Genomic DNA, 21,346 nt, shown 5'->3' on the forward strand with positions numbered 1-21,346 from the left:
TTCACTCTTCACCTCAGATGGCACAGGTTTAGTTAAATAGGCAAACAATTGGGCTTGACCGGTAACGTTGTTGGGAGTAGGCCTAGAGGAGCTATGCCACACAGATGGTTTTGGCTCCACTCTTTGTGTGTGTGTGTGTGTGTGTGTGTGTGTGTGTGTGTGTGTGTGTGTGTGTGTGTGTGTGTGTGTGTGTGTGTGTGTGTGTGTACACAGTAGACTGAAGGAGCAGAGTGAACGAAATTTGAACCTAAAAGAAACTTAGCCGGACATGAATCTGAGATGTCTGATAATGTACTGGGAAAGGGGATCCCATAAGTACCAGACTCCATAGTTGAGAGAGGTGATGAACCACTGTCCTCGGTAAACTAATCCACCATTATCTACATACGTTTTAATTATTGGTGGATTAAAGGTAGACTTAAAAGTAAACAGCATTGTGGGTCAATTTCCGCAACAACTAAGAGCGCTGAAGTGCGAGGCTCAACTTCACTGTTTTGGTGTCCTGGCTACCACACTGTGAACAGTGTGAGGCGAACCCCTGCACTAGAGGTGTCCTCCCGAGTGGCGCAGTGGTCTAAGGCACTGCATCGCAGTCAGGGTAGGGGAGGGAATGGCCGGCAGGGATGTGGCTCAGTTGGTAGAGCATGGCATTTGCAACGCCAGGGTTGTGGGTTCGATTCCAGTAAAAAAATTTAAAAAATTTAAAAAATGTATGCACTCTAACTGTAAGTCGCTCTGGATAAGAGCGTCTGCTAAATGACTAAAATGTAAATGTAGAGATTGACACAGGAGTGAAAATTCATTCCTGTCAATTTTTTTCCTGTACTGTTCTGATCCAGCAACAGTTCTATAACCCCGGAACTTTCCTGTCCCTTCCGATAAAAATCCCTCCTGTCCTGTGCTCATTTTTATGCGCAGAAATATGTAGGCTGTTGTGTGTGTTTAGGATGTTTTGAAAATAATTTCAGTAATGCAATATGCGACTGTGATGTGGTTGTCTTAACGATCTTAGTTAAATGAACCGACTGTAAGTCGCTCTGGATAAGAGTGTCTTCTAAATCAGGGGTTCCTAAACCTTTTCACTCAGGCCCCCCTTCCAGCATTGGTGCACATCCCACGCCCCCCCTGTACGAGCACACGCCACGTCCATTTCTATGGGCACAAGCACTGCTCATGACACAAACTTCTCACCCCTCTTGTTGGCAGAGAGAAAATGTTGCAGGTTTAAAGTTCATTTCCTGCAATGCTACACATTTTGTCATGTCTAATGTGTATTCATGTGATGAGTGACTCGAACATTACTACAAAATCTATAGGCAAAAAAACCTATCTAAAAAACGTTAGCTGACATTTCTGACAGGTTATAAATAGCTCTCTCTCTCTAAGCTATGCAATGACTGACATGACAAGATGGAAACTGATGATGCACTACCCAATTTCACCTTGCTCGCCCCACAGTTTGGGAACCACTGTTCTAAATGAACTAAATGTTGATGATGTAAGGCTGGAGGATAGAGATCCCAGCAGGATGGTCTGCTCAGCACCGGCATAAAACCGTAGCCTACAGCTGAGCACTGCACACATATGAACATTTAGGCCACAACATTTACAACATGAAGTAAAAAAAAAAAAAAAAGAGTGGTAGTACTGCATCAGTCAATCTATTTGTATTTCACTCTTCACCTCAGATGGCACAGGTTTAGTTAAATAGGCAAACAATTGGGCTTGACCGGTAACGTTGTTGGGAGTAGGCCTAGAGGAGCTATGCCACACCGCTTGTACCCCTCTCCGGTTGGTAGCCCATTTGATAAAAGCACAGCATTTTTATTTTTCAAGCCGTGTACTCGGTTCCTACATTGTCAAAGACAACTATCAAATTTAGCTAAAACATTGCTCTTTCCTTGGCTCTAATGTTAATGATGGGTCCTTGGCTGCAACTCCTCTCTTGAAGGCTTCATCATTCACTGACAGTCTATGTTGGCATCTGAGGTAAACTAGTGACTGGCTACAACTGGAGCGGGGCATGAGAGTGAGCCAACGGAAGGGGGAGGGGGGAAATGAGCATTTATTTTGTATAGATTTATTTTTATTGTTTATATACCTATTCCTGTACAACCCGTTCCTGTAGACTGTCGATCCGGTCCCGAACTAGACTCTAGAACTTGACTCCCATTCCTGCCGGAATCCCGCAAGAGTCCTGTTCCCGTGTTAAACATCTACCGTGCACATGCGCAGATACTGTGTGAGAGCCAAGTCTTGCATCTCACTCATCTCAATATATGCGATGCTGCTCATGGCAACGTCATTTCGCTGACTATACCTTTAATGTAATATGTAAAAAGGTGGACCCAGTAAACCTCCCAGCTCTATTACCGGAGATGGCCCAGAGGCACATTCATTTACAGTAATGTACAGACACGTTACAAGGCAAGCACTTAGGATTAATATTTAAATCCTCAACAAGATGCTCAGCTAGCATCTCATTAGCAAACACGTTTGATTTAACATCTTCCTCAGTGGTAAATTATCCAAAAATGTCTAACAGATATTAGTACACTGACCCAATTCCTTTGAAAATGGGGCGGTTTTAAAAATAAATATGGCACAGTTAATGTACACAAAGCAAACAGGCACCAAAACAGCGTACTATGACAGAGTGACCTAAACAGCACATACTGTGAGAGAGTGCTCTAAAGAGCACATACTGTGAGAGAGTGATCTAAACAGCACATACTGTGACAGAGTGATCTAAACAGCACATACTGTGAGAGAGTGATCTAAACAGCACATACTGTGAGAGAGTGATCTAAACAGCACATACTGTGAGAGAGTGATCTAAACAGCACATACTGTGAGATAGTGATCTAAACAGCACATACTGTGACAGAGTGATCTAAACAGCACATACTGTGAGAGACTGATCTAAACAGCACATACTGTGACAGAGTGATCTAAACAGCACATACTGTGAGAGAGTGATCTAAACAACACATACTGTGAGAGAGTGATCTAAACAGCACATACTGTGAGATAGTGATCTAAACAGCACATACTGTGACAGAGTGATCTAAACAGCACATACTGTGAGAGAGTGATCTAAACAGCACATACTGTGAGAGAGTGATCTAAACAGCACATACTGTGAGCGAGTGATCTAAACAGCACATACTGTGAGAGAGTGATCTAAACAGCACATACTGTGACAGAGTGATCTTTTCTTAAAATGTTCTCTTCTTACCGACATACTCCTCCACATCCCTGACAGAGAAGCTGGAGGGGGGCAGCTTGAGACCCAGTCCGACCAGTTCGGGAACGGCGATGGGGTAGCTGAAGCCCTGCTTCTCCAGGTACTTGTGTGTTACCTGATGCCCCTGCATCTGCACCAGGATCTCAGCCGCACTGCATCAAAGGAAAGAGGGGTAATTTACATTACTACAGAGTTAACAAGTAAGAAAGATTAGCAAAAAATAAAAAAGGAAATAGTAACACAATAAAATAACTATAACCATAGCTGCAGGAAGTAGTTTGGGGGTGGGGGTGCTGCGATTTTTGCAGAAAAATGTTTTTGCCCCCGATGAAGACGTCTATAAATCGGTCTGCTAATACAGGACTAGTAAAAGGCCCAGTGCACTAGTTTTGTGAAAAAACGTAAGCTAAATGTATTGGAGTGCTTACCAGCATTTGTAACTTGAGCCTGATCATTAATCTGATAATACTTGTGGAATATAAAAATACTTGCTTGATATGTTTTTCAGTTTCTTGCAAATGCAACTTATTTCTATGTTAAAACTGAAATGGTCTCTTCTTTCCTTTTCCATTTTAGTAGACGCTTTTATCCAGAGCAACTTAAAGTAGTGAGTGCATACATTTTCATACTTTTTCGTACTGGTCCCCCGTGGGAATCGAACCCACAACCCTAGCATTGCAAGTGCCATGCTCTACCAACTGAGCCACATCATCATATCACATCATCACAAACCACTTGATGTCCTAATGTACTCAATTACTGTATTGTGCATTGTTTTTATTCATGGTGATGGAAAGTCTACAGCTACAAACCTAGACGACCAGCCTATGTGCAATATACACTGCTCAAAAAAATTAAGGGAACACTTAAACAACACATCCTAGATCTGAATGAATGAAATAATCTTATGAAATACTTTTTCTTTACATAGTTGAATGTGCTGACAACAAAATCACACAAAAATTATCAATGGAAATCAAATTTATCAACCCATGGAGGTCTGGATTTGGAGTCACCCTCAAAATTAAAGTGGAAAACCACACTACAGGCTGATCCAACTTTGATGTAATGTCCTTAAAACAAGTCAAAATGAGTCTCAGTAGTGTGTGTGGCCTCCACGTGCCTGTATGATCTCCCTACCACGCCTGGACATGCTCCTGATGAGGTGGCGGATGGTCTCCTGAGGGATCTCCTCCCAGACCTGGACTAAAGCATCCGCCAACTCCTGGACAGTCTGTGGTGCAACGTGGCGTTGGTGGATGGAGCGAGACATGATGTCCCAGATGTGCTCAATTGGATTCAGGTCTGGGGAACAGGCGGGCCAGTCCATAGCATCAATGCCTTCCTCTTGCAGGAACTGCTGACACACTCCAGCCACATGAGGTCTAGCATTGTCTTGCATTAGGAGGAACCCAGGGCCAATTGCACCAGCATATGGTCTCACAAGGGGTCTGAGGATCTCATCTCGGTAACTAATGGCAGTCAGGCTACCTCTGGCGAGCACATGGAGGGCTGTGCGGCCCCCCAAAGAAATGCCACCCCACACCATGACTGACCCACCGCCAAACCGGTCATGCTGGAGGATGTTGCAGGCAGCAGAACGTTCTCCACGGCGTCTCCAGACTCTGTCACGTCTGTCACGTGCTCAGTGTGAACCTGCTTTCATCTGTGAAGAGCACAGGGCGCCAGTGGCGAATTTGCCAATCTTGATGTTCTCTGGCAAATGCCAAAGGTCCTGCACGGTGTTGGGCTGTAAGCACAACCCCCACCTGTGGACGTCGGGCCCTCATACCACCCTCATGGAGTCTGTTTCTGAGTTTGAGCAGACACATGCACATTTGTGGCCTGCTGGAGGTCATTTTGCAGGGCTCTGGCAGTGCTCCTCCTGCTCCTCCTTGCACAAAGGCGGAGGTAGCGGTCCTGCTGCTGGGTTGTTGCCCTCCTACGGCCTCCTCCACGTCTCCTGATGTACTGGCCTGTCTCCTGGTAGCGCCTCCATGCTCTGGACACTACGCTGACAGACACAGCAAACCTTCTTGCCACAGCTCGCATTGATGTGCCATCCTGGACGAGCTGCACTACCTGAGCCACTTGTGTGGGTTGTAGACTCCGTCTCATGCTACCACTAGAGTGAAAGCACCGCCAGCATTCAAAAGTGACTAAAACATCAGCCAGGAAGCATAGGAACTGAGAAGTGGTCTATGGTCACCACCTGCAGAACCACTTCTTTATTGGGGGTGTCTTGCTAATTGCCTATAATTTCCACCTGTTGTCTATTCCATTTGCACAACAGCATGTGAAATGTATTGTCAATCAGTGTTGCTGTCCTAAGTGGACAGTTTGATTTCACAGAAGTTGGAGTTACATTGTGTTGTTTAAGTGTTCCCTTTATTTTTTTGAGCAGTGTAGTAATGTACATTTACATTAAGTGGTTTTTAAGGATAGTAAATTAATGGCGCACAAAAAGTAGTTGTTTTCCATGTTATTTGATCAAAAACGTGTTTTATTTGATGTAGATGTTTTGTGTCTTTGCCCATAATTTTGCACCTTTTGATGTAAATGTGGACAGGTTATTTCTGGATTCCATTAGAATAACAATTGCTGGGAAAGGGACAGGGCAACAACTCTTACAATTACAATTACTGAATACTGCAAGATACTGTTCTTAATTATACAACTACCTTTTTTTCCCAAAGCAGCATGCTGATTTTTTAAAATTAATATAATTTTTAAATTCAGATTTGTTCAGGGTGTTCTGCAGTACCCTCAGCACCCCTACTTCCCACAGCTATGACAATAACAAGACTATATACAAGGAGTACCAGTACCGAGTCAATGTGCAAAGGTACGAGGTAGTTGAGGTAATGTGTGCATGTAGGTACGGGTAAAAGTAACTAGGCAATCAGGATAGATAATAAACAGAGTAGCAGCATGTGAAGAATGTGAGAGTGTGTCTGTAAGTGTGTGTGTGTGTTGTCAATATGCATGTATTTTGTGTGTGTGAGCATATATGTGTGTGTGTATATATATACACGTGTTGGAGTGTCAGTGTAGTATGTGTGAGTGTGTGGGTAGAGTCCAGTGAGTGTGCATAAAGCCGGTGCAAGAGAGTCAGTGCAAATAAAATGGGGTCAATGCAAATAGTCAGAGTAGCCATTTGATTAACTGTTCAGGAGCCTTATGACCACAGACTTCGTGCTCTGGTACCGCTTGATTTGACTCATTTTAAGTAGATGCATTCATGGAGTGTGTTGACCAACCATCCTTCATGTATTCACATTCAAGGGCCACAGGCTGAATACATGAAGGTGGTCTGTTGATGGTTGGTCAGTTGTCATAGTTTTCTATGACCTATTACAGCTGTCAAAGTAGGCACCATTGCAGTGTTTATGCTGCGCTCGTAACCAAGTGAGAAGTGAGAATTTACCATATACGACTGGGAAAAATTCACTTGTACAGCCCTCCAACAGGTAATTACTAGTGGGAAACTCATCCATCATCCTGAGCTTTCACATTCTGACCTCTGACCTCACCTATTAAGGAAAGTACCTTGATAATAGCATCTTCGGCAGTTAAATGCAACAAAACTTTATAAAAAGCAATCTATTAATATGTTTTTTTTTAACACTAATTTGTTTACAAGCATGATAGTTGTACGTTTAGTTGATGGTTTACGCAGCTTGAGGCCATTAGCTAATTGGCGCTTCTCAACGAGTTTAAAAGCATGTGAATGCATCCAACTGGTAAATTCCCACCTCCCACTTGGTTACGAATGCAACATTACGTGCGGCTGATTTTCTGGATCCCTCTTCCCTACAGCTAAAGGTCCCAAAGCTTCTGGCATGTGCAGGATTCTCTAATTTAGGCACAGTCTTTACTCTACTCGTAGAGAACAGGCTACTCCGGCGAATGGTGCTTGTTTAATAAAGTTTGATCAAAGCTGAATCAATGTCTGCAAGATCACAATGATAGTATTCTACATAACAGAACCGAATATAATAGCATAGTATAACGTTACTGTAAGACAAAAAAACATTACCTCATTGCTTATTGTGATAATGGTCGCATTTATTTCATGTGGCCAAAACTCAAGTGCGCCACTAGGCAAAATATGTGCTTTGAAACTAAACACAGGTAGGCTATGCTACAGTTCGTTAACACGATCTGCTCTTAAATTATCTCACTGTGCATAATTCAAAACAACACTGTATAACTCATGATCTAAATGCATATCCCCATGAATCTGATTGAGATCAAATGATTGGCATGCAGATCATGCATGGACGTTTCACCGGTAGAAAACGTGAAGAATTATCCATCACGATTGACAGTGAGAAACGTGAAGGGACAGTGACTACAAAAATGTGTGCGTAAAGTAGAGGTAAAGAAACACATGGGCAGAACGTGATTTGGATCTTCGGCTCTGGGGAAAAGGGATCCAGGGTGTTGGGACGGGGTAATTCTTCACGCAGGACAGGGGCGTTTACCTACGGATCCGTAGCCTCTTGCCTTTTTTGTAAGAGTTGAGTTTGTATCTGAAATGTGTCACTGAGGCAAGAGCCCAGTTCATGCTGGTTCAGTGCAATGCCCAGACCACACCAGGAAAACACTGGTTTTCAACTCAGGGTGTAAACCTTGGGCTCACTGCTATTCTGTGATTTGTGTGTGCATCTGTGGCTTGGTCACAGGGGTGTCAGGCCTGCTGGTGGGTAGTATCTTGGCTCCTTCAGTACCTGGGAAAGGGCCTGTTCTGCAGCTCTCGTACAAACACAGAGGTCCCCGCCTGAACCGGCCTGCTGCCATCGTCAGGCTCCGTGTAGTCGTGCCGGTGCCAGTTGTTACGCTTTTTCACTGCAAAGATAAGACAACAATTAATTGTTAAACTCTTGAACATTCAGAGACTCCGTGATCACAGCAGATACTACACAGAGCTAGCAGGGCTAGACTAGCTACTTAAGCGTCTGAGGAACATGGAAGCCTTGAGTTATGATTGTCTCCATAAACCATTTCACAAGCCCATAAAGCCCACGTCCTCCGCAGCCGAACAAGGGCCATGTTCAATCTCAATTTGATGATTACCCCACCATTGAATTATCCTAACAATGCCCCCCTCCGTATGCTCTGGGAGGTCAGACCCACTTTAGATCATAAATAGAGAAAGGGTAGACGTCTACCTTAGAGCCAACTATTCCCCAACTAGCAATTAAAATCAATTGTGCTGGAGTAATGCAGAGAGACAGTGTGTGGTGGATGGTACTTACTCAAGCAGGGTCCGTGTTGGACATCACAGTTGGGACAGTGGTAAACATCGATGTCCACGGCATGGTGCTCTTCCACTTGGACACAGCTGGAGCGGGAAGAGAAAAAGGAGACATTCAGATTCAGTTATAGAAAAGAAGCAGGTGCTCAACACAATATTCCACATCATACAGTGGCTTGCGAAAGTATTCACCAACCTTGGCATTTTTCCTATTTTGTTGAGTTACAACCTGGAATTAAAATCGATTTTGGGGGGTTTGTATCATTTGATTTTTACAACATGCCAACCACTTTGAAGATGCAATTTTTTGTGCGTGTGTGAAACAGACAAGAAATAAGACAAAAAAACAGAAAACTTGAGCGTGCATAACTATTCACCGCCCCAAAGTCAATACTTTGTAGAGCCACCTTTTGCAGCATTTAGAGCTGCAAGTCCCTTGGGGTATGTCTCTATAAGCTTGGCACACCTAGCCACTGGGATTTTTGCCCATTCTTCAAGGCAAAACTGCTACAGCTCCTTCAAGTTGGATGGGTTGCGCTGGTGTACAGCAATCTTTAAGTCATACCACAGATTCTCAATTGGATTGAGGTCTGGGCTTTGACTAGGCAATTCCAAGACATTTAAATGTTTCCCCTTAAACCACTCAAGTGTTGCTTTAGCAGTATGCTTAGGGTCATTGTCCTGCTGGAAGGTGAACCTCCGTCCCAGTCTCAAATCTCTGGAAGACTGAAACAGGTTTCCCTCAAGAATTTCCCTGTATTTAGAGTCATCCATCATTCCTTCAATTCTGACCAGTTTCCCAGTCCCTGCCGATGAAAAACATCCCCACAGCGAGATGAGAGATGTTGGGTTTGCGCCAGACATAGCGTTTTCCTTGATGGCCAAATAGCTCAATTTTAGTCTCATCTGACCAGAGTACCTTCTTCCATATGTTTGGGGAGTCTCCCACATGGCTTTTGGCCAACACCAAACATGTTTGCTTATTTTTTTCTTTAAGCAAGTGGTCCTATGGACAGATCCTTCAATCTCTGCTGTGGAGCTTTGCAGCTCCTTCAGAGTTATCTTTGGTCTCTTTGTTGCCTCTCTGATTAATGCCCTCCTTGCCTGGTCCGTGAGTTTTGGTGGGCGGCCCTCTCTTGGCAGGTTTGTTGTGGTGCCATATTCTTTCCATTTTTTAATAATGGATTTAAATGGTGCTCCGTGGGATGTTCAAAGTTTCTGATATTTTTTTATAACCCAACCCTGATCTGTACTTCTCCACAACTTTGTCCCTGACCCGTTTGGAGAGCTCCTTGGTCTTCATGGTGCCGCTTGCTTGGTGGTGCCCTTTGCTTAGTGGTGTTGCAGACTCTGGGGCCTTTCAGAACAGGTGTATATATACACTGAGATCATGTGGCACTTAAATAAAGTCCACCTGTGTGCAATCTAACTAATTATGTGACTTCTGAAGGTAATTGGTTGCACCATATCTTATTTAGGGGCTTCATAGCAAAGGGGGTGAATACTTGAAACAAGTTATTTTTTTCATTTCACTTCACCAATTTTCACTATTTTGTGTATGTCCATTACATTAAATCCAAATAAAAATCCATTTAAATTACAGGTTGTAATGCAACAAAATAGGAAAAACGCCAAGGGGGATGAATACTTTTGCAAGGCACTGTATCTCTAGAAAATATATACTGAATAGAGATATAAAAACGCAACAAGTTCAACGATTTTACTGAGTTACAGTTCATATAAGGAAATCAGTCAATTGAAATAAATTCATTAGGCCCTAATCTATGGATTTCACATGACTGGGCAGGGGCGCAGCCATGGGCGGGCCTAGGTCCACCCACTTGGGAGCCAGGCCCAGCCAATCAGAATGAGTTTCTCCTCACAGACAGAAATACTCCTCAGTTTCATCGGCTGTCCGGGTGGCTGGATGTGGAGGTCCTGGGCTGGCGTGGTTACATGTGGTCTGCGGTTGTGAGGCCCGGTTGGACGTACTACCAAATTCTCTAAAACGACATTGGAGGCGGCTTATGGTAGAGAAATGAACATTCAATTCTCTGCCAACAGCTCTGTTGGACATTCCTGCAGTCAGCATGCCAATTGCACGCTCCCTCAAAACTTGAGACATCTGTGGCATTGTGTTATGTGACAAAACTGCACATTTTAGAGTGGCCTTTTATTGTCCCCATCACAAGGTGCACCTGTGTAATGATAATACTGTTTAATCAGCTTCTTGATATGCCACACCTGTCAGATGGGATGGATTATCTTGGCAAATGAGAAATGCTCAATAACAGGGATGTAAACAAATGTGTGTGCAACATTTTAGAGAAATAAGCTTGTTGTGCGTATGGAACATTTCTGGGATCTTTTATTTCAGCTCATGAAACATGGGACCAATACTTTCCATGTTGCGTTTATATTTTTGTTCAGTATAGTTTAAAGTTAGGAAGTGATCCAACATCACCCTCAACACTCCTATTATTCTATTTCGGTCATTAGCTGTCACTTTGATATTGTAAATGCAAAATTACTATTCATAAATAACTGTTGCAAAATATAAATACTTCCCCCTCTCATTCAAGAAGGGATCCAGCCGAGTGGTCAACCAACTATGGTACACATCAACAGCCATCTATAGTAGGCAGGGACGAATCGGAAGTGTCAAAGTTGTCTTCTTTAAAACTTGTGAGCTGTGTTTAACTTTAGGAATGCAGGGAATCCAAATCTTACAGGGCTTTCTCCAAATCACATAAGGAAGCTATAAAAAGGTTTCAGCTCACTTCCTTTCATATACAGAACATCCTGCCATCCCGATCCAATGTCACATAAGGACATCATACTCCACAAGTCATTTCGACTAGGCTACCTTGGGCACTATTCAACAGGAAAATAGCTGTTTTACGCGTGAAACATAGTGACCAGCTTGCCTTAGAGCCTCATAAGCCTGCAGAGTAATGATCTCCAGAGGGCTCCACTGGCTTCAGCTATGGAAACGGTTGCCAAGGGGAAGTTAAGACAACTTCAACCCCCTCAGTGCAGAGTGAGACCTAGATCTATGCCACTCACTCAGCTAGAGTATTCCCATCACTTCCAGAGCAGCGCTATGCAAAGCAGCATGCATGAAACTGAATACTTTAAATCACAACACTGAGGGCAACATAGGCACACTCCCTGTGCCCTGTCAACCTAAAATAGCAGGAATATCATATGACATAGCTTTATTCTGTTTATGTCCAACGTTGCCAATTTGTTGAGCAGCGACTAATGTGGGCGGACTGGAGCTCCGACTTCATAGCGACAATGTCGTGTGTAATTGCGGGCTATTCTTTGGGTGCTGAAATCAGACTTTTTTAAATGTATTTTTACCCCCTTTTTCTCCCCAAATTCGTGATATCCAATTGCGATCCTATTACCATCTTGTCTCATCACTGCAACTCCCCAACGGGCTCAGGAGAGACGAAGGTCGAGACATGCGTCCTCCGAAACATGACCCGCTAAGCCGCGCTTCTCAACACCCACTCGCTTAACCCGGAAGCCAGCTGCACCAATGTGTCGGAGGAAACACTGTTCAACTGATCGAACCCCAGGCTGTAGTGACACCGCAACACTGCGATGCAGTGCCTTAGACCGCTGCGCCACTCGAGAGGATGAAATCAGTCATTTTACTTCATTTTATGTGACGTCCACACTAGTCGCCGCTCAACTCCATCGTAAATCCTTGAGTTTACAGGGGCTGAGTTGTGGCATCAGATGTTTGAGGTCTGTGTTTGGCATAGCCTGGGGCAGTGGTGGTAGGGGGCATCCATGATGCCACCGAGAGTGGGAACCGGCCCCGCTGAAGCAGCAGTGAAGGTGCCCACATCAAAGACTCCAGCTCTCCCTTCCCGCCAGGCTAGGCGGGTCACTGGTGTGGGGGGAGGGTGCCGCAGGTTAGGGAGGAGGAGAGGACCGGCCGACAGGCTGAAAGGAGTCTTGACGACACCGCCACTGATTTGTCATCTTATTTCAGCTAGTCCACATCTTGAGGACATAGCCCCCCTGAACACTGGTAACTAATCATACAGTGGCAGTGTGTGTTGTTGAGAATGTCTGGCTCGGAGAGACTGTCCAGAACCGACTACAACCCACACCCACTCATCCTTACGTCATGACTGCAGTCGAGCATCGGAATAGCGGGCCCTCTATTTTTCCACTCCGCTACTTCCACTCACTCTATTGCGGAGAGTGAAGTGCACATCGCTAATAACGACTCGCAGCTCATATTGTTTCCGGAGCAGGCTTATGATGATGAAACCACCACTCTCTTAGGAAACGCATGAGTCACCAGGCAACCAGTAGGCATGTATGTCACGCTGAAAGGAATTCCCAACCTAGTGTAAGACATTCAGGCTGGTTCAAAGGAGGGAGTAGGCATCTTACTTCCATTGGGTAAGCATTAGGCTGGGCATAAGAGGAAAATGTATTAACAATTTCACTGTACTATGAAAGGGGAGAAGACAAGGCAGTTAGGCTGAGCAACATAGAAAGACTAGGCATCTATCCTACAAGAACAGCAACAGAACAAATCAAAATAGGATATGGTTTCCAACCGTAAGGGGCAGAATAGATAAACAGCAACCACAGACAATACTGTATTCAACACCCTGTCAGGCTCACCACCAACCTGAGCTAGTGACGTGCTTCTGTTACTAGGCTATACCATTCTGCCTTTGTTCTCACCTCCTCTTCGGATATGGAGTGGAATGATGCAACTTTCTCAGTGATGACATGCTGATCACTGCTGTGGCTGGGAGTCTCTAGCGGCAGGTAGCCAAACATACAGCTAGAGCACTACCTCAGTGAGAGGGACTAATCAGAGAGCTTACAGAGGCAGACAAAGCATGGAGCATGATGGGAGCAATGAGCATGTGATAGGGATCCAGAGGTGAGATCTGCTCTTTTCTGGTGCCATGGTTACCCCCAGTCTCTCCCATTCATTTAACCCTCAATGGATTATCATTCCTGGGAGTCTAGCCCGCTCCCCTGTGCATGTGTAGTCTATTTAATATCATCATCATCATGTGAGAGAGATGCACCAGGTACAAAAAAGGATTTCAATATCCTTTACAACAGATACTTCTTACTCCCACTTATAGACTGTTGGATTTGCATCTTGCATGGCTGCTGTTGCTTTTCCCTACATAGACTACACACATCAGGCTGTTGCAGTTGTATTGCACCACTGTTGTTGTGGGAGGGGGAGATCATCTTTGGCAAAAACAAAAAGACTAGAGATTATACAAAAAAGTCCTGGCTGCGCATTAGTATTATTTTGACTTGAATGTGAAGCAGGGGTGTTCTGGTGGATGATCCCATTAAAATATCAAGGATACCAATAAAATACCACTAGCAAGGTACATAACTAAGCAGCACTCCAGAGATAGATAGGGAGCCAATGAGGGTGAAATCCTCTTCCTCTGCCCGGGAACCCACTGACAGATTGACGATCCGTCGCCTCATTGCCTCCACTGTAAAGAGACCTGCCATCTTGTCTGAGTGGTGTTGTTCATTAGTCAGATGTGCAGCCAGAGGTTCATTGTGTTGATCCAGGGAAGCAAGAAATCTGAGCAGACAATGGAAGAAAATAAGACATCTGTTAACCGTGAGGAAATGGTTCCAACATTCGGCTAGAAGAAACAGGTTCGTATCTGATGGCGCACAAGAGAATCCTGGAGAGCAGGGTGAGTGGGGGTCATTACATTTACATTTTACATTTTAGTCATTTAGCAGACGCTCTTATCCAGAGCGACTTACAGTTAGTGAATACATTTTTTATTGATTTTTTATTTTTATACTGGCCCCCCATGGGAATCGAACCCACAACCCTGGCGTTGCAAACGCCATGCTCTACCAACTGAGCTACATCCCTGCCGGCCATTCCCTCCCCTACCCTGGACAACGCTAGGCCAATTGTGCGCCGCCCATGAGTCTCCCGGTCGCGGCCGGCTGCGACAGAGCCTGGATTCGAACCAGGATCTCTAGTGGCACAGCTAGCACTGCGATGCAGTGCCTTAGACCACTGCGCCACTCAGGAGCTCATCAGGTTGACATTGTGAATGTGCACACACCTGGGTGGGTTCACTTATGAAGCACCAATGGTTGCTCTACTTCAACCCCGCTGGCCTGATGTCAAAACATTTTCACTGCAGTTATTCCCCCCTGGCTTCCGCATTGAGAAGTGATTCCAAACAAATAAAGCAATCTGTCAGAGGCAGAAGGCTGCCCTGTGCTTCACCTAGCCTGCTGGTGGCACAACAAAGATGTCTCCATGGTGACAGCAGACACACTGGTAGCATTCAGAGTCTCACTGTACAACATGTATGCTCACACACCTGTACAGGCAGACTGAAGCTGCAGCCCCATTCCTCTGCACCATACCGGTATTCTATTCTAGACAAAGCTGAATGTTGGTGGACAGCTCAAGAAGTGATGTTCCAATGAAATGATCTCAAATACAATTAAATCCAATTTTATTCGTCAAATGCTTTGTAAAAAAACAGGTGAAATGCTTACGGGCCCTTCCCAACAACGCAGAGAGAAAGAAAATAGAGAAATAATAGAAAAGTAGAAGACGTAATAATAAATACACAATGAGTAACGATAACTTGGCTATATACGGCTATGGGTACCAGTACCAAGTCGATGTGCAGGGGTACGAGGTCATTGAGGTAGATATGTACATACAGTGCCTTCGACCTCATGGCTTGGTTTTTGCTCTGACATGCATGGTTAACTGTGGGACCTTATATAGACAGGTGTGTGCCTTTCCAAATAATGTCCAATCAATTGCATTTACAACAGGTGGACTCATATGAAGTTGTAGAAACATCAAGGATAATCAATGGAAACAGGATGCACCTGAGCTCAATTTCAAGTCTCATAGCAAAGGGTCTGAATACTTATGCAAATAAGGTATTTTTTTTTTTTTTTTTACAAATTTGCTAACATTTCTAAAAACCTGTTTTCGCTTTGTCATTATGGGATATTGTGTGTAGATTGGAACACTAGTCACTTTAATAATGTTTACATATCTTGCACTACTCCTCTCATATGTATATACTGTATTCTATTCTATAATATTCTACTGTATCTTAGTCCATGCCGCTCTGTCATTGCTTGTCCATATGTGTATATATTCTTAAATTCCATTCCTTACTAGATTTGTGTGAATTGGGTATATGTTGTGAAATTGTTAGATATTACTTGTTAGATATTACTGCACTGTCGGAGCTAGAAGCACAAGCATTTCGCTACACCCGCAATAACATCTGCTAAACACGTGTATGTGACAAATACATTTGATTTGAACTGAATTATCTGAATCAGCAGTGACCAGGGTTAGTTTCTGACAAGGGACCTCAAACCTATCCCTCGGTCACACATTTACTCCTTCGTATTCTTTGGATCACATTTCCACCATATCAAATGATGAAACCATGGAATTTGTCTTCACTGACATTTTCAACCTCTCCCTGACCCAGTCTGTAATACCTACATGTTTCAAGCAGACCACCATAGTCCCTGTGCCCAAGAACGCCAAGGTAACCTGTCTAAATGACTATCACCCCGTAGCACTCACATCTGTAGCCATGAAATGCTTTGAAATGCTTGTCATGGGTCACATCAACACCATCATCGCATCATCACAACAGATCCACAGATGCCGCAATCTCTATTGCACTCCACATTGCCCTTTCCCACTTGGACAAAAGGAACACCTATGTGAGAATTCTGTTAATTGACTACAGCTCAGCGTTCAACACCATAGTGCCCTCCAATCTCATCACTAAGCTAAGGATCCTGGGACTGAACACCTCCCTCTGCATATGGATCCTGGAATTCCTGACGGGGCCACCCCAGGTGGTGAGGGTAGGCAACAACACATCCCCCACGCTGACCCTCAACACGGGGGCCCCTCAGGGGTGCGTGCTTAGGTCCCTCCTGTACTCCCTGCTAACCCACGACTGCGTGGCCGTGCATGACTCCAACACCATCATTAAGTTTGCCGACGACACTACGGTGGTAGGCCTGATCACCGACGATGATGAGACAGCTTATAGGGAGGTCAGAGACCTGGCAGTGTGGTGTCAGGAAAACAACCTATCCCTCAACGTCCGCAAGACAAAGGAGCTGACCGTGGACTACAGGAAATGGAGGGCCGAGCAAACCCCCATTCACATCAACAGGGCTGTAGTGGAGCAGGTAGAGAGCTTCAAGTTCCTCTGTGTCCACATCACTAAGAATCGATCATGGTCCAAACTAGGGCTGGGTGATATGGTCTAAAACATTTTATTTTATTTTTTATCGGATGGACCTTGACTTTTTCCACATTTTGTTACGTTACAGCCTTATTCTAAAAAGGATTAAATACATAAAAATCCTCAATCTACACACAATATCCTATAATGACAAAGCGAAAACAGGTTTTTACAAATGTTTGCAAATGTATTAAAAATAAAAAACAGAAATACCTTCTTTAAATAAGAATTTAGACCCTTTGCTATGAGACTCGAAATTCAGCTCAGGTGCATCCTGTTTTCATTGATCATCCTTGAGATGTTTCTACAACTTGATTATTGTCCACCTGTGGTAAATTCAATTGATTGGACATGATTTGGAAAGGCACACACCTGTCTATATAACGTCCCAAAGCCATGAGGTCGAAGGAATTGTCCGTAGAGCTCCGAGATAGGATTGTGTCGAGGCACAGATCTGGGGAAGGGTACCAAAAAATATCTGCAGCATTGAAGGTCCCCAAGAACACATTGGCCTCCATCATTCTTAAATGGAAGAAGTTTGGAACTACCAAGACTCTTCCTAGAGCTGGCCGCCCGGCCAAACTGAGCAATCGGGGGAGAAGGGCCTTGGCCAGGGAGGTGACCAAGAACCCGATAGTCACTCTGACAGAGCTCCAGAATTCCTCTGTGGAGATGGGAGAACCTTCCAGACGGACAATCATCTCTGCAGCACTCCACATACCAGGCCTTTATGGTAGAGTGGCCAGACGGAAGCCACTCCTCAGTAAAAGGCATTTGACAGCCCGCTTGGAGTTTGCCAAAAGGCACCTAAAGACTCTCAGACCATGAGAAACAAGATTCTCTGGTCTGATGAAACCAAGACTCAACTCTTTGGCCTGAATGCCAAGCGTCACGTCTGGAGGAAACCTGGCACCATCCCTACGGTAAAGCATGGTGGTGGCAGCATCATGCTGTGGGGGTGTTTGTCAGCGGCAGGGACTGGGAGACTAGTCAGGATCGAGGGAAAGATGAACGGAGCAGTACACAGAGATCCTTGATGAAAACCTGCTCCAAAGCGCTCAGGACCTCAGACTGGGGCGAAGGTTCACCTTCCAACCGGACAACGACCCTAAGCACACAGCCAAGACAACGCAGGAGTGGCTTCGGGACAAGTCTCTGAATGTCCTTGAGTGGCCCAGCCAGAGCCCAGACTTGAACCCGATCTAATATCTCTGGAGAGACCTGAAAATAGTTGTGCAGCAATGCTCCCCATCCAACCTGACAGAGCTTGAGAGGATCTGCAGAGAAGAATGGGAGAAACTCCCCAAATACAGGTGTGCCAAGCTTGTAGCGTCATACACAAGAAGACTCTAAGCTGTAATTGCTGCCACAGGTGCTTCAACAAAGTACTGAGTAAAGGGTCTGACTACTTATGTAAATGTGATGTTTTTTAAAATTTATAAATTAGCAACAACAAAAAAACAACTGTTTTTGCTTTGTCATTATGGGATATTGTGTGTAGATTGATGAGGAAAAAAACAATTTACTCAATTCTAGAATAAGTCTGACCTATCAAAATGTGGAAAAAGTCAAGGGGTCAGAATACACATATATTAGTTTCTCTAAATAAGCTTTGTTGCACAATTAAAGGTCAATACACTGCATTTCAAACATGAATTCAGGGCTTGTAAAATTATACATTTGCTAAATATAAGCCTTCAACCATAAGACCCACTAATAAAATAATTAAATTATCAAAATAGTTTACCCTTATTTTTGGTAATAATCACTGATCTGGCTTTCAAGTCTGTCTATGAAAATGCCCTTTCTTACAAATGTAACCAGAAATATGCACATCCACTAATAATGACCAACTTCTGGTAGCAGGCATTATAGAAAATTAAACACAGGTTTCTCAAGCACAAGCCCATTGCTAGTGAGTAGCCAGCTAATCTTTATATTTAATGTATACCCAACTTGGATCTATTTGGTGCTAACAAGGTAGAACAGTTGAACGGTTATGAATACAGTCTCCAACTGTTTGAACAACATAGCCTGTTCACTTTGTTTAGGTGCCACCAACCTCGTGTGCTACATGTACATTTTACCTCATACCTGTTACGGAGTCTAGTTGATAGGTAATCGACTAGTTGGACTGTTCCCCAGACTCCAGGCGTAGGCATTTGTACAAGGCTTAACAAGGCTATTGAACTGAACATTGGTGTCTGTCTTTATTCCTTAATCCAACATATCATACAGAAACATGGTATCAGAAGTGGCTCGGAAAACACACGTTTGTTATTTTTGTAGCTAAGTACAGTATAGGCGCAGTTACGTTCCATATGCGAACACAAGCCGTTTCCTACTCACAACACTGATCAACTCGTGTTAGCTGGCTAGCTAGCATCACTACCTACCTCCATGACTGAAGACAAAGAAATCTCCTATTCCATTGCTATGGCAGCGAACATTCCGCCACCAAATCACATGGTTCTCACAGGGGACTGGAATACTAATTGGGACAACTTCAGGGATGAATTCGAGGACTATGCGCTGGCGACCGGTCTACATGAGAAACCCAACGAGGTACAAGCGGCAACTCTGAGGAGTTTAATGGGCAGCGAATGCAGGCATATCTACCGGCACAATCTCACCCTCACGGCACGACAACAGTGTGATGCAAAGGCTATATTGGATGCATTGGAGAATTACTTCAAACCCGCCAGAAACGTAATTTACGAGCGGTTCGTTTTCGGAAGCTGCAAACAGGAAGAGGGTGAGTCAGTACACAACTTTGTAACCCGTTTGAGAGAGAAATCCGCCACTTGTGAATACGGGGGATTGAAAGATGAACTGATTCGTGACAAAATAGTACTGGGAATTGCAAATGAGAATACGCGCCGGCGTCTACTGAGAGAGAGAGGCTTAACATTAGTAACTGCCATCGAAATGTGCCGCACTGCTGAAGTCACTGACATGAGAATGAGAGCAATGGAAACGGAAACCCCACGCTCCGACGTTGATACTGTTCACGCTGTTGCTAGGCAGACATTCAGACAAAACCAATCGAGGCAGAGTAATTCACCACGAACGGTGAACACAGAGAGCCCCGTAGCATGTAAATACTGTGGGAATACACACACACGTGGCAAAGAGCACTGCCCGGCCTATGGAAAACCATGCAGAGCTTGTGGAACTAATAATCACTTTGCAAAAGTGTGTCTCAAAAGCAAAAGAAGGGTGAGTGAGGGCAAGATTCACTGTGTTGATGATGTTACTCAATGTTCAGAGCTGAACAGTGAAAGTGACATTTACATGCATGAATCCATTGGGGCTGTACACTCAAGAGGGAAGAAATGGTTTGTGACACTACGATTACACAACAAGCAACAACAATGTCAACTGGATTCGGGTGCTACATGCAACGTAATGAGCTACAAAGACAAAATCAATCTGGCACCTGACACACATCTATTTCCCAGCGATACTAGACTAAAGCTGTACTCAGGAGAACTAATGAGCTCTATGGGCACCTTTGAGACCGAATGTGTTATTCGGGGACGCAAACACAAGCTGGAGTTCGAGATTGTGAAAACCAGTCAAAATCCTCTCCTCTCAGGCTCTACATGCGAACGCCTGGGACTGATGCAGTTCACTGTACCAAATGACCTGCACATTGTGGATCATGTCCAGCATGGACCCCTGTCCAAAGAACAACTACTCAGCAGATATGACGATGTATTCAACATGCCCGTTGAATCAGTGCCTGGGGAGGTACACTTTGAAGTGGATGAGAGCATTACTCCAGTCCAGTGTGCTCCTCGCAATGTGCCCATTGCAATGAAAGTGGCTGTGAAGGCCCAGCTGGACAAGTATGAGGCCGATGGCCACATGACATCTGTGACTGAACCAACGGACTGGATCAGCAATATGGTCATAGTGAAAAAACCAGAGAAGCTGAGGGTCTGCATCGACCCAAAGCATCTGAACCAAGCACTGAAACGATCCCACTACATCATGCCGACACTAGAGGATGTCCTCTATAAGCTTCCCAAGGCCAGGATTTTCACCTTGGTGGATGCCCGAGATGCATTCCTTCAATGCAAGCTGGACGAAGAAAGCAGCTTCATGACTACCTTCTGGACCCCCTGGGGTCGGAAACGCTGGCTCAAGCTCCCGTTTGGTGTCTCAGTGGCGCCTGAGGTATACCAACGCAAGCAGCACGAGTTACTGGCTGGGCTCAAGGGCATTGAACCCATCGCCGATGATATCCTGATCGTAGGCTGTGGTGAAACAGACGAAGAAGCAGAACGCGACCACGATGTGAAGCTCCTGGCACTGATGGAGCGCTGCCGATCAGTTAAGCTTCGTCTTGGCCTGAAGAAGCTGCAGTTCAAGGTGAAAGACGTCCACTTCCATGGCCACATTCTCTCGGCAAAAGGCCTGAAGCCGGACCCAGACAAGGTCCAAGCGATCCTCGACATGCCAAACCCGTCTGATGCAAAAGGAGTACAGCGTCTCATCGGCTTTGCAAACTATCTTGCAAAGTTCATGCCACACCTA

The 21,346-nt window shown here is 44.6% G+C and overlaps 1 protein-coding gene across 1 annotated transcript in view; it reads right to left on the reverse strand.

Moving 5' to 3' along the window:
* kdm7ab (lysine (K)-specific demethylase 7Ab) overlaps positions 1-21,346 on the reverse strand; it is a 52,086-nt gene that overhangs the window by 21,136 nt on the left and 9,604 nt on the right. Inside the window, exons 2-4 of the mRNA XM_084168852.1 lie at positions 8,509-8,594; positions 7,981-8,098; positions 3,239-3,399 (exon numbers count right to left, since the gene is read on the reverse strand). Coding sequence (XP_084024978.1) covers positions 3,239-3,399; positions 7,981-8,098; positions 8,509-8,594 — 365 coding nt within the window. The remainder of the gene's footprint in view (positions 1-3,238; positions 3,400-7,980; positions 8,099-8,508; positions 8,595-21,346) is intronic.

This window comes from Coregonus lavaretus (genome assembly GCF_964263955.1).
Source record: "Coregonus lavaretus genome assembly, chromosome: 9".
Taxonomy (NCBI): Eukaryota; Metazoa; Chordata; class Actinopteri; order Salmoniformes; family Salmonidae; genus Coregonus; species Coregonus lavaretus.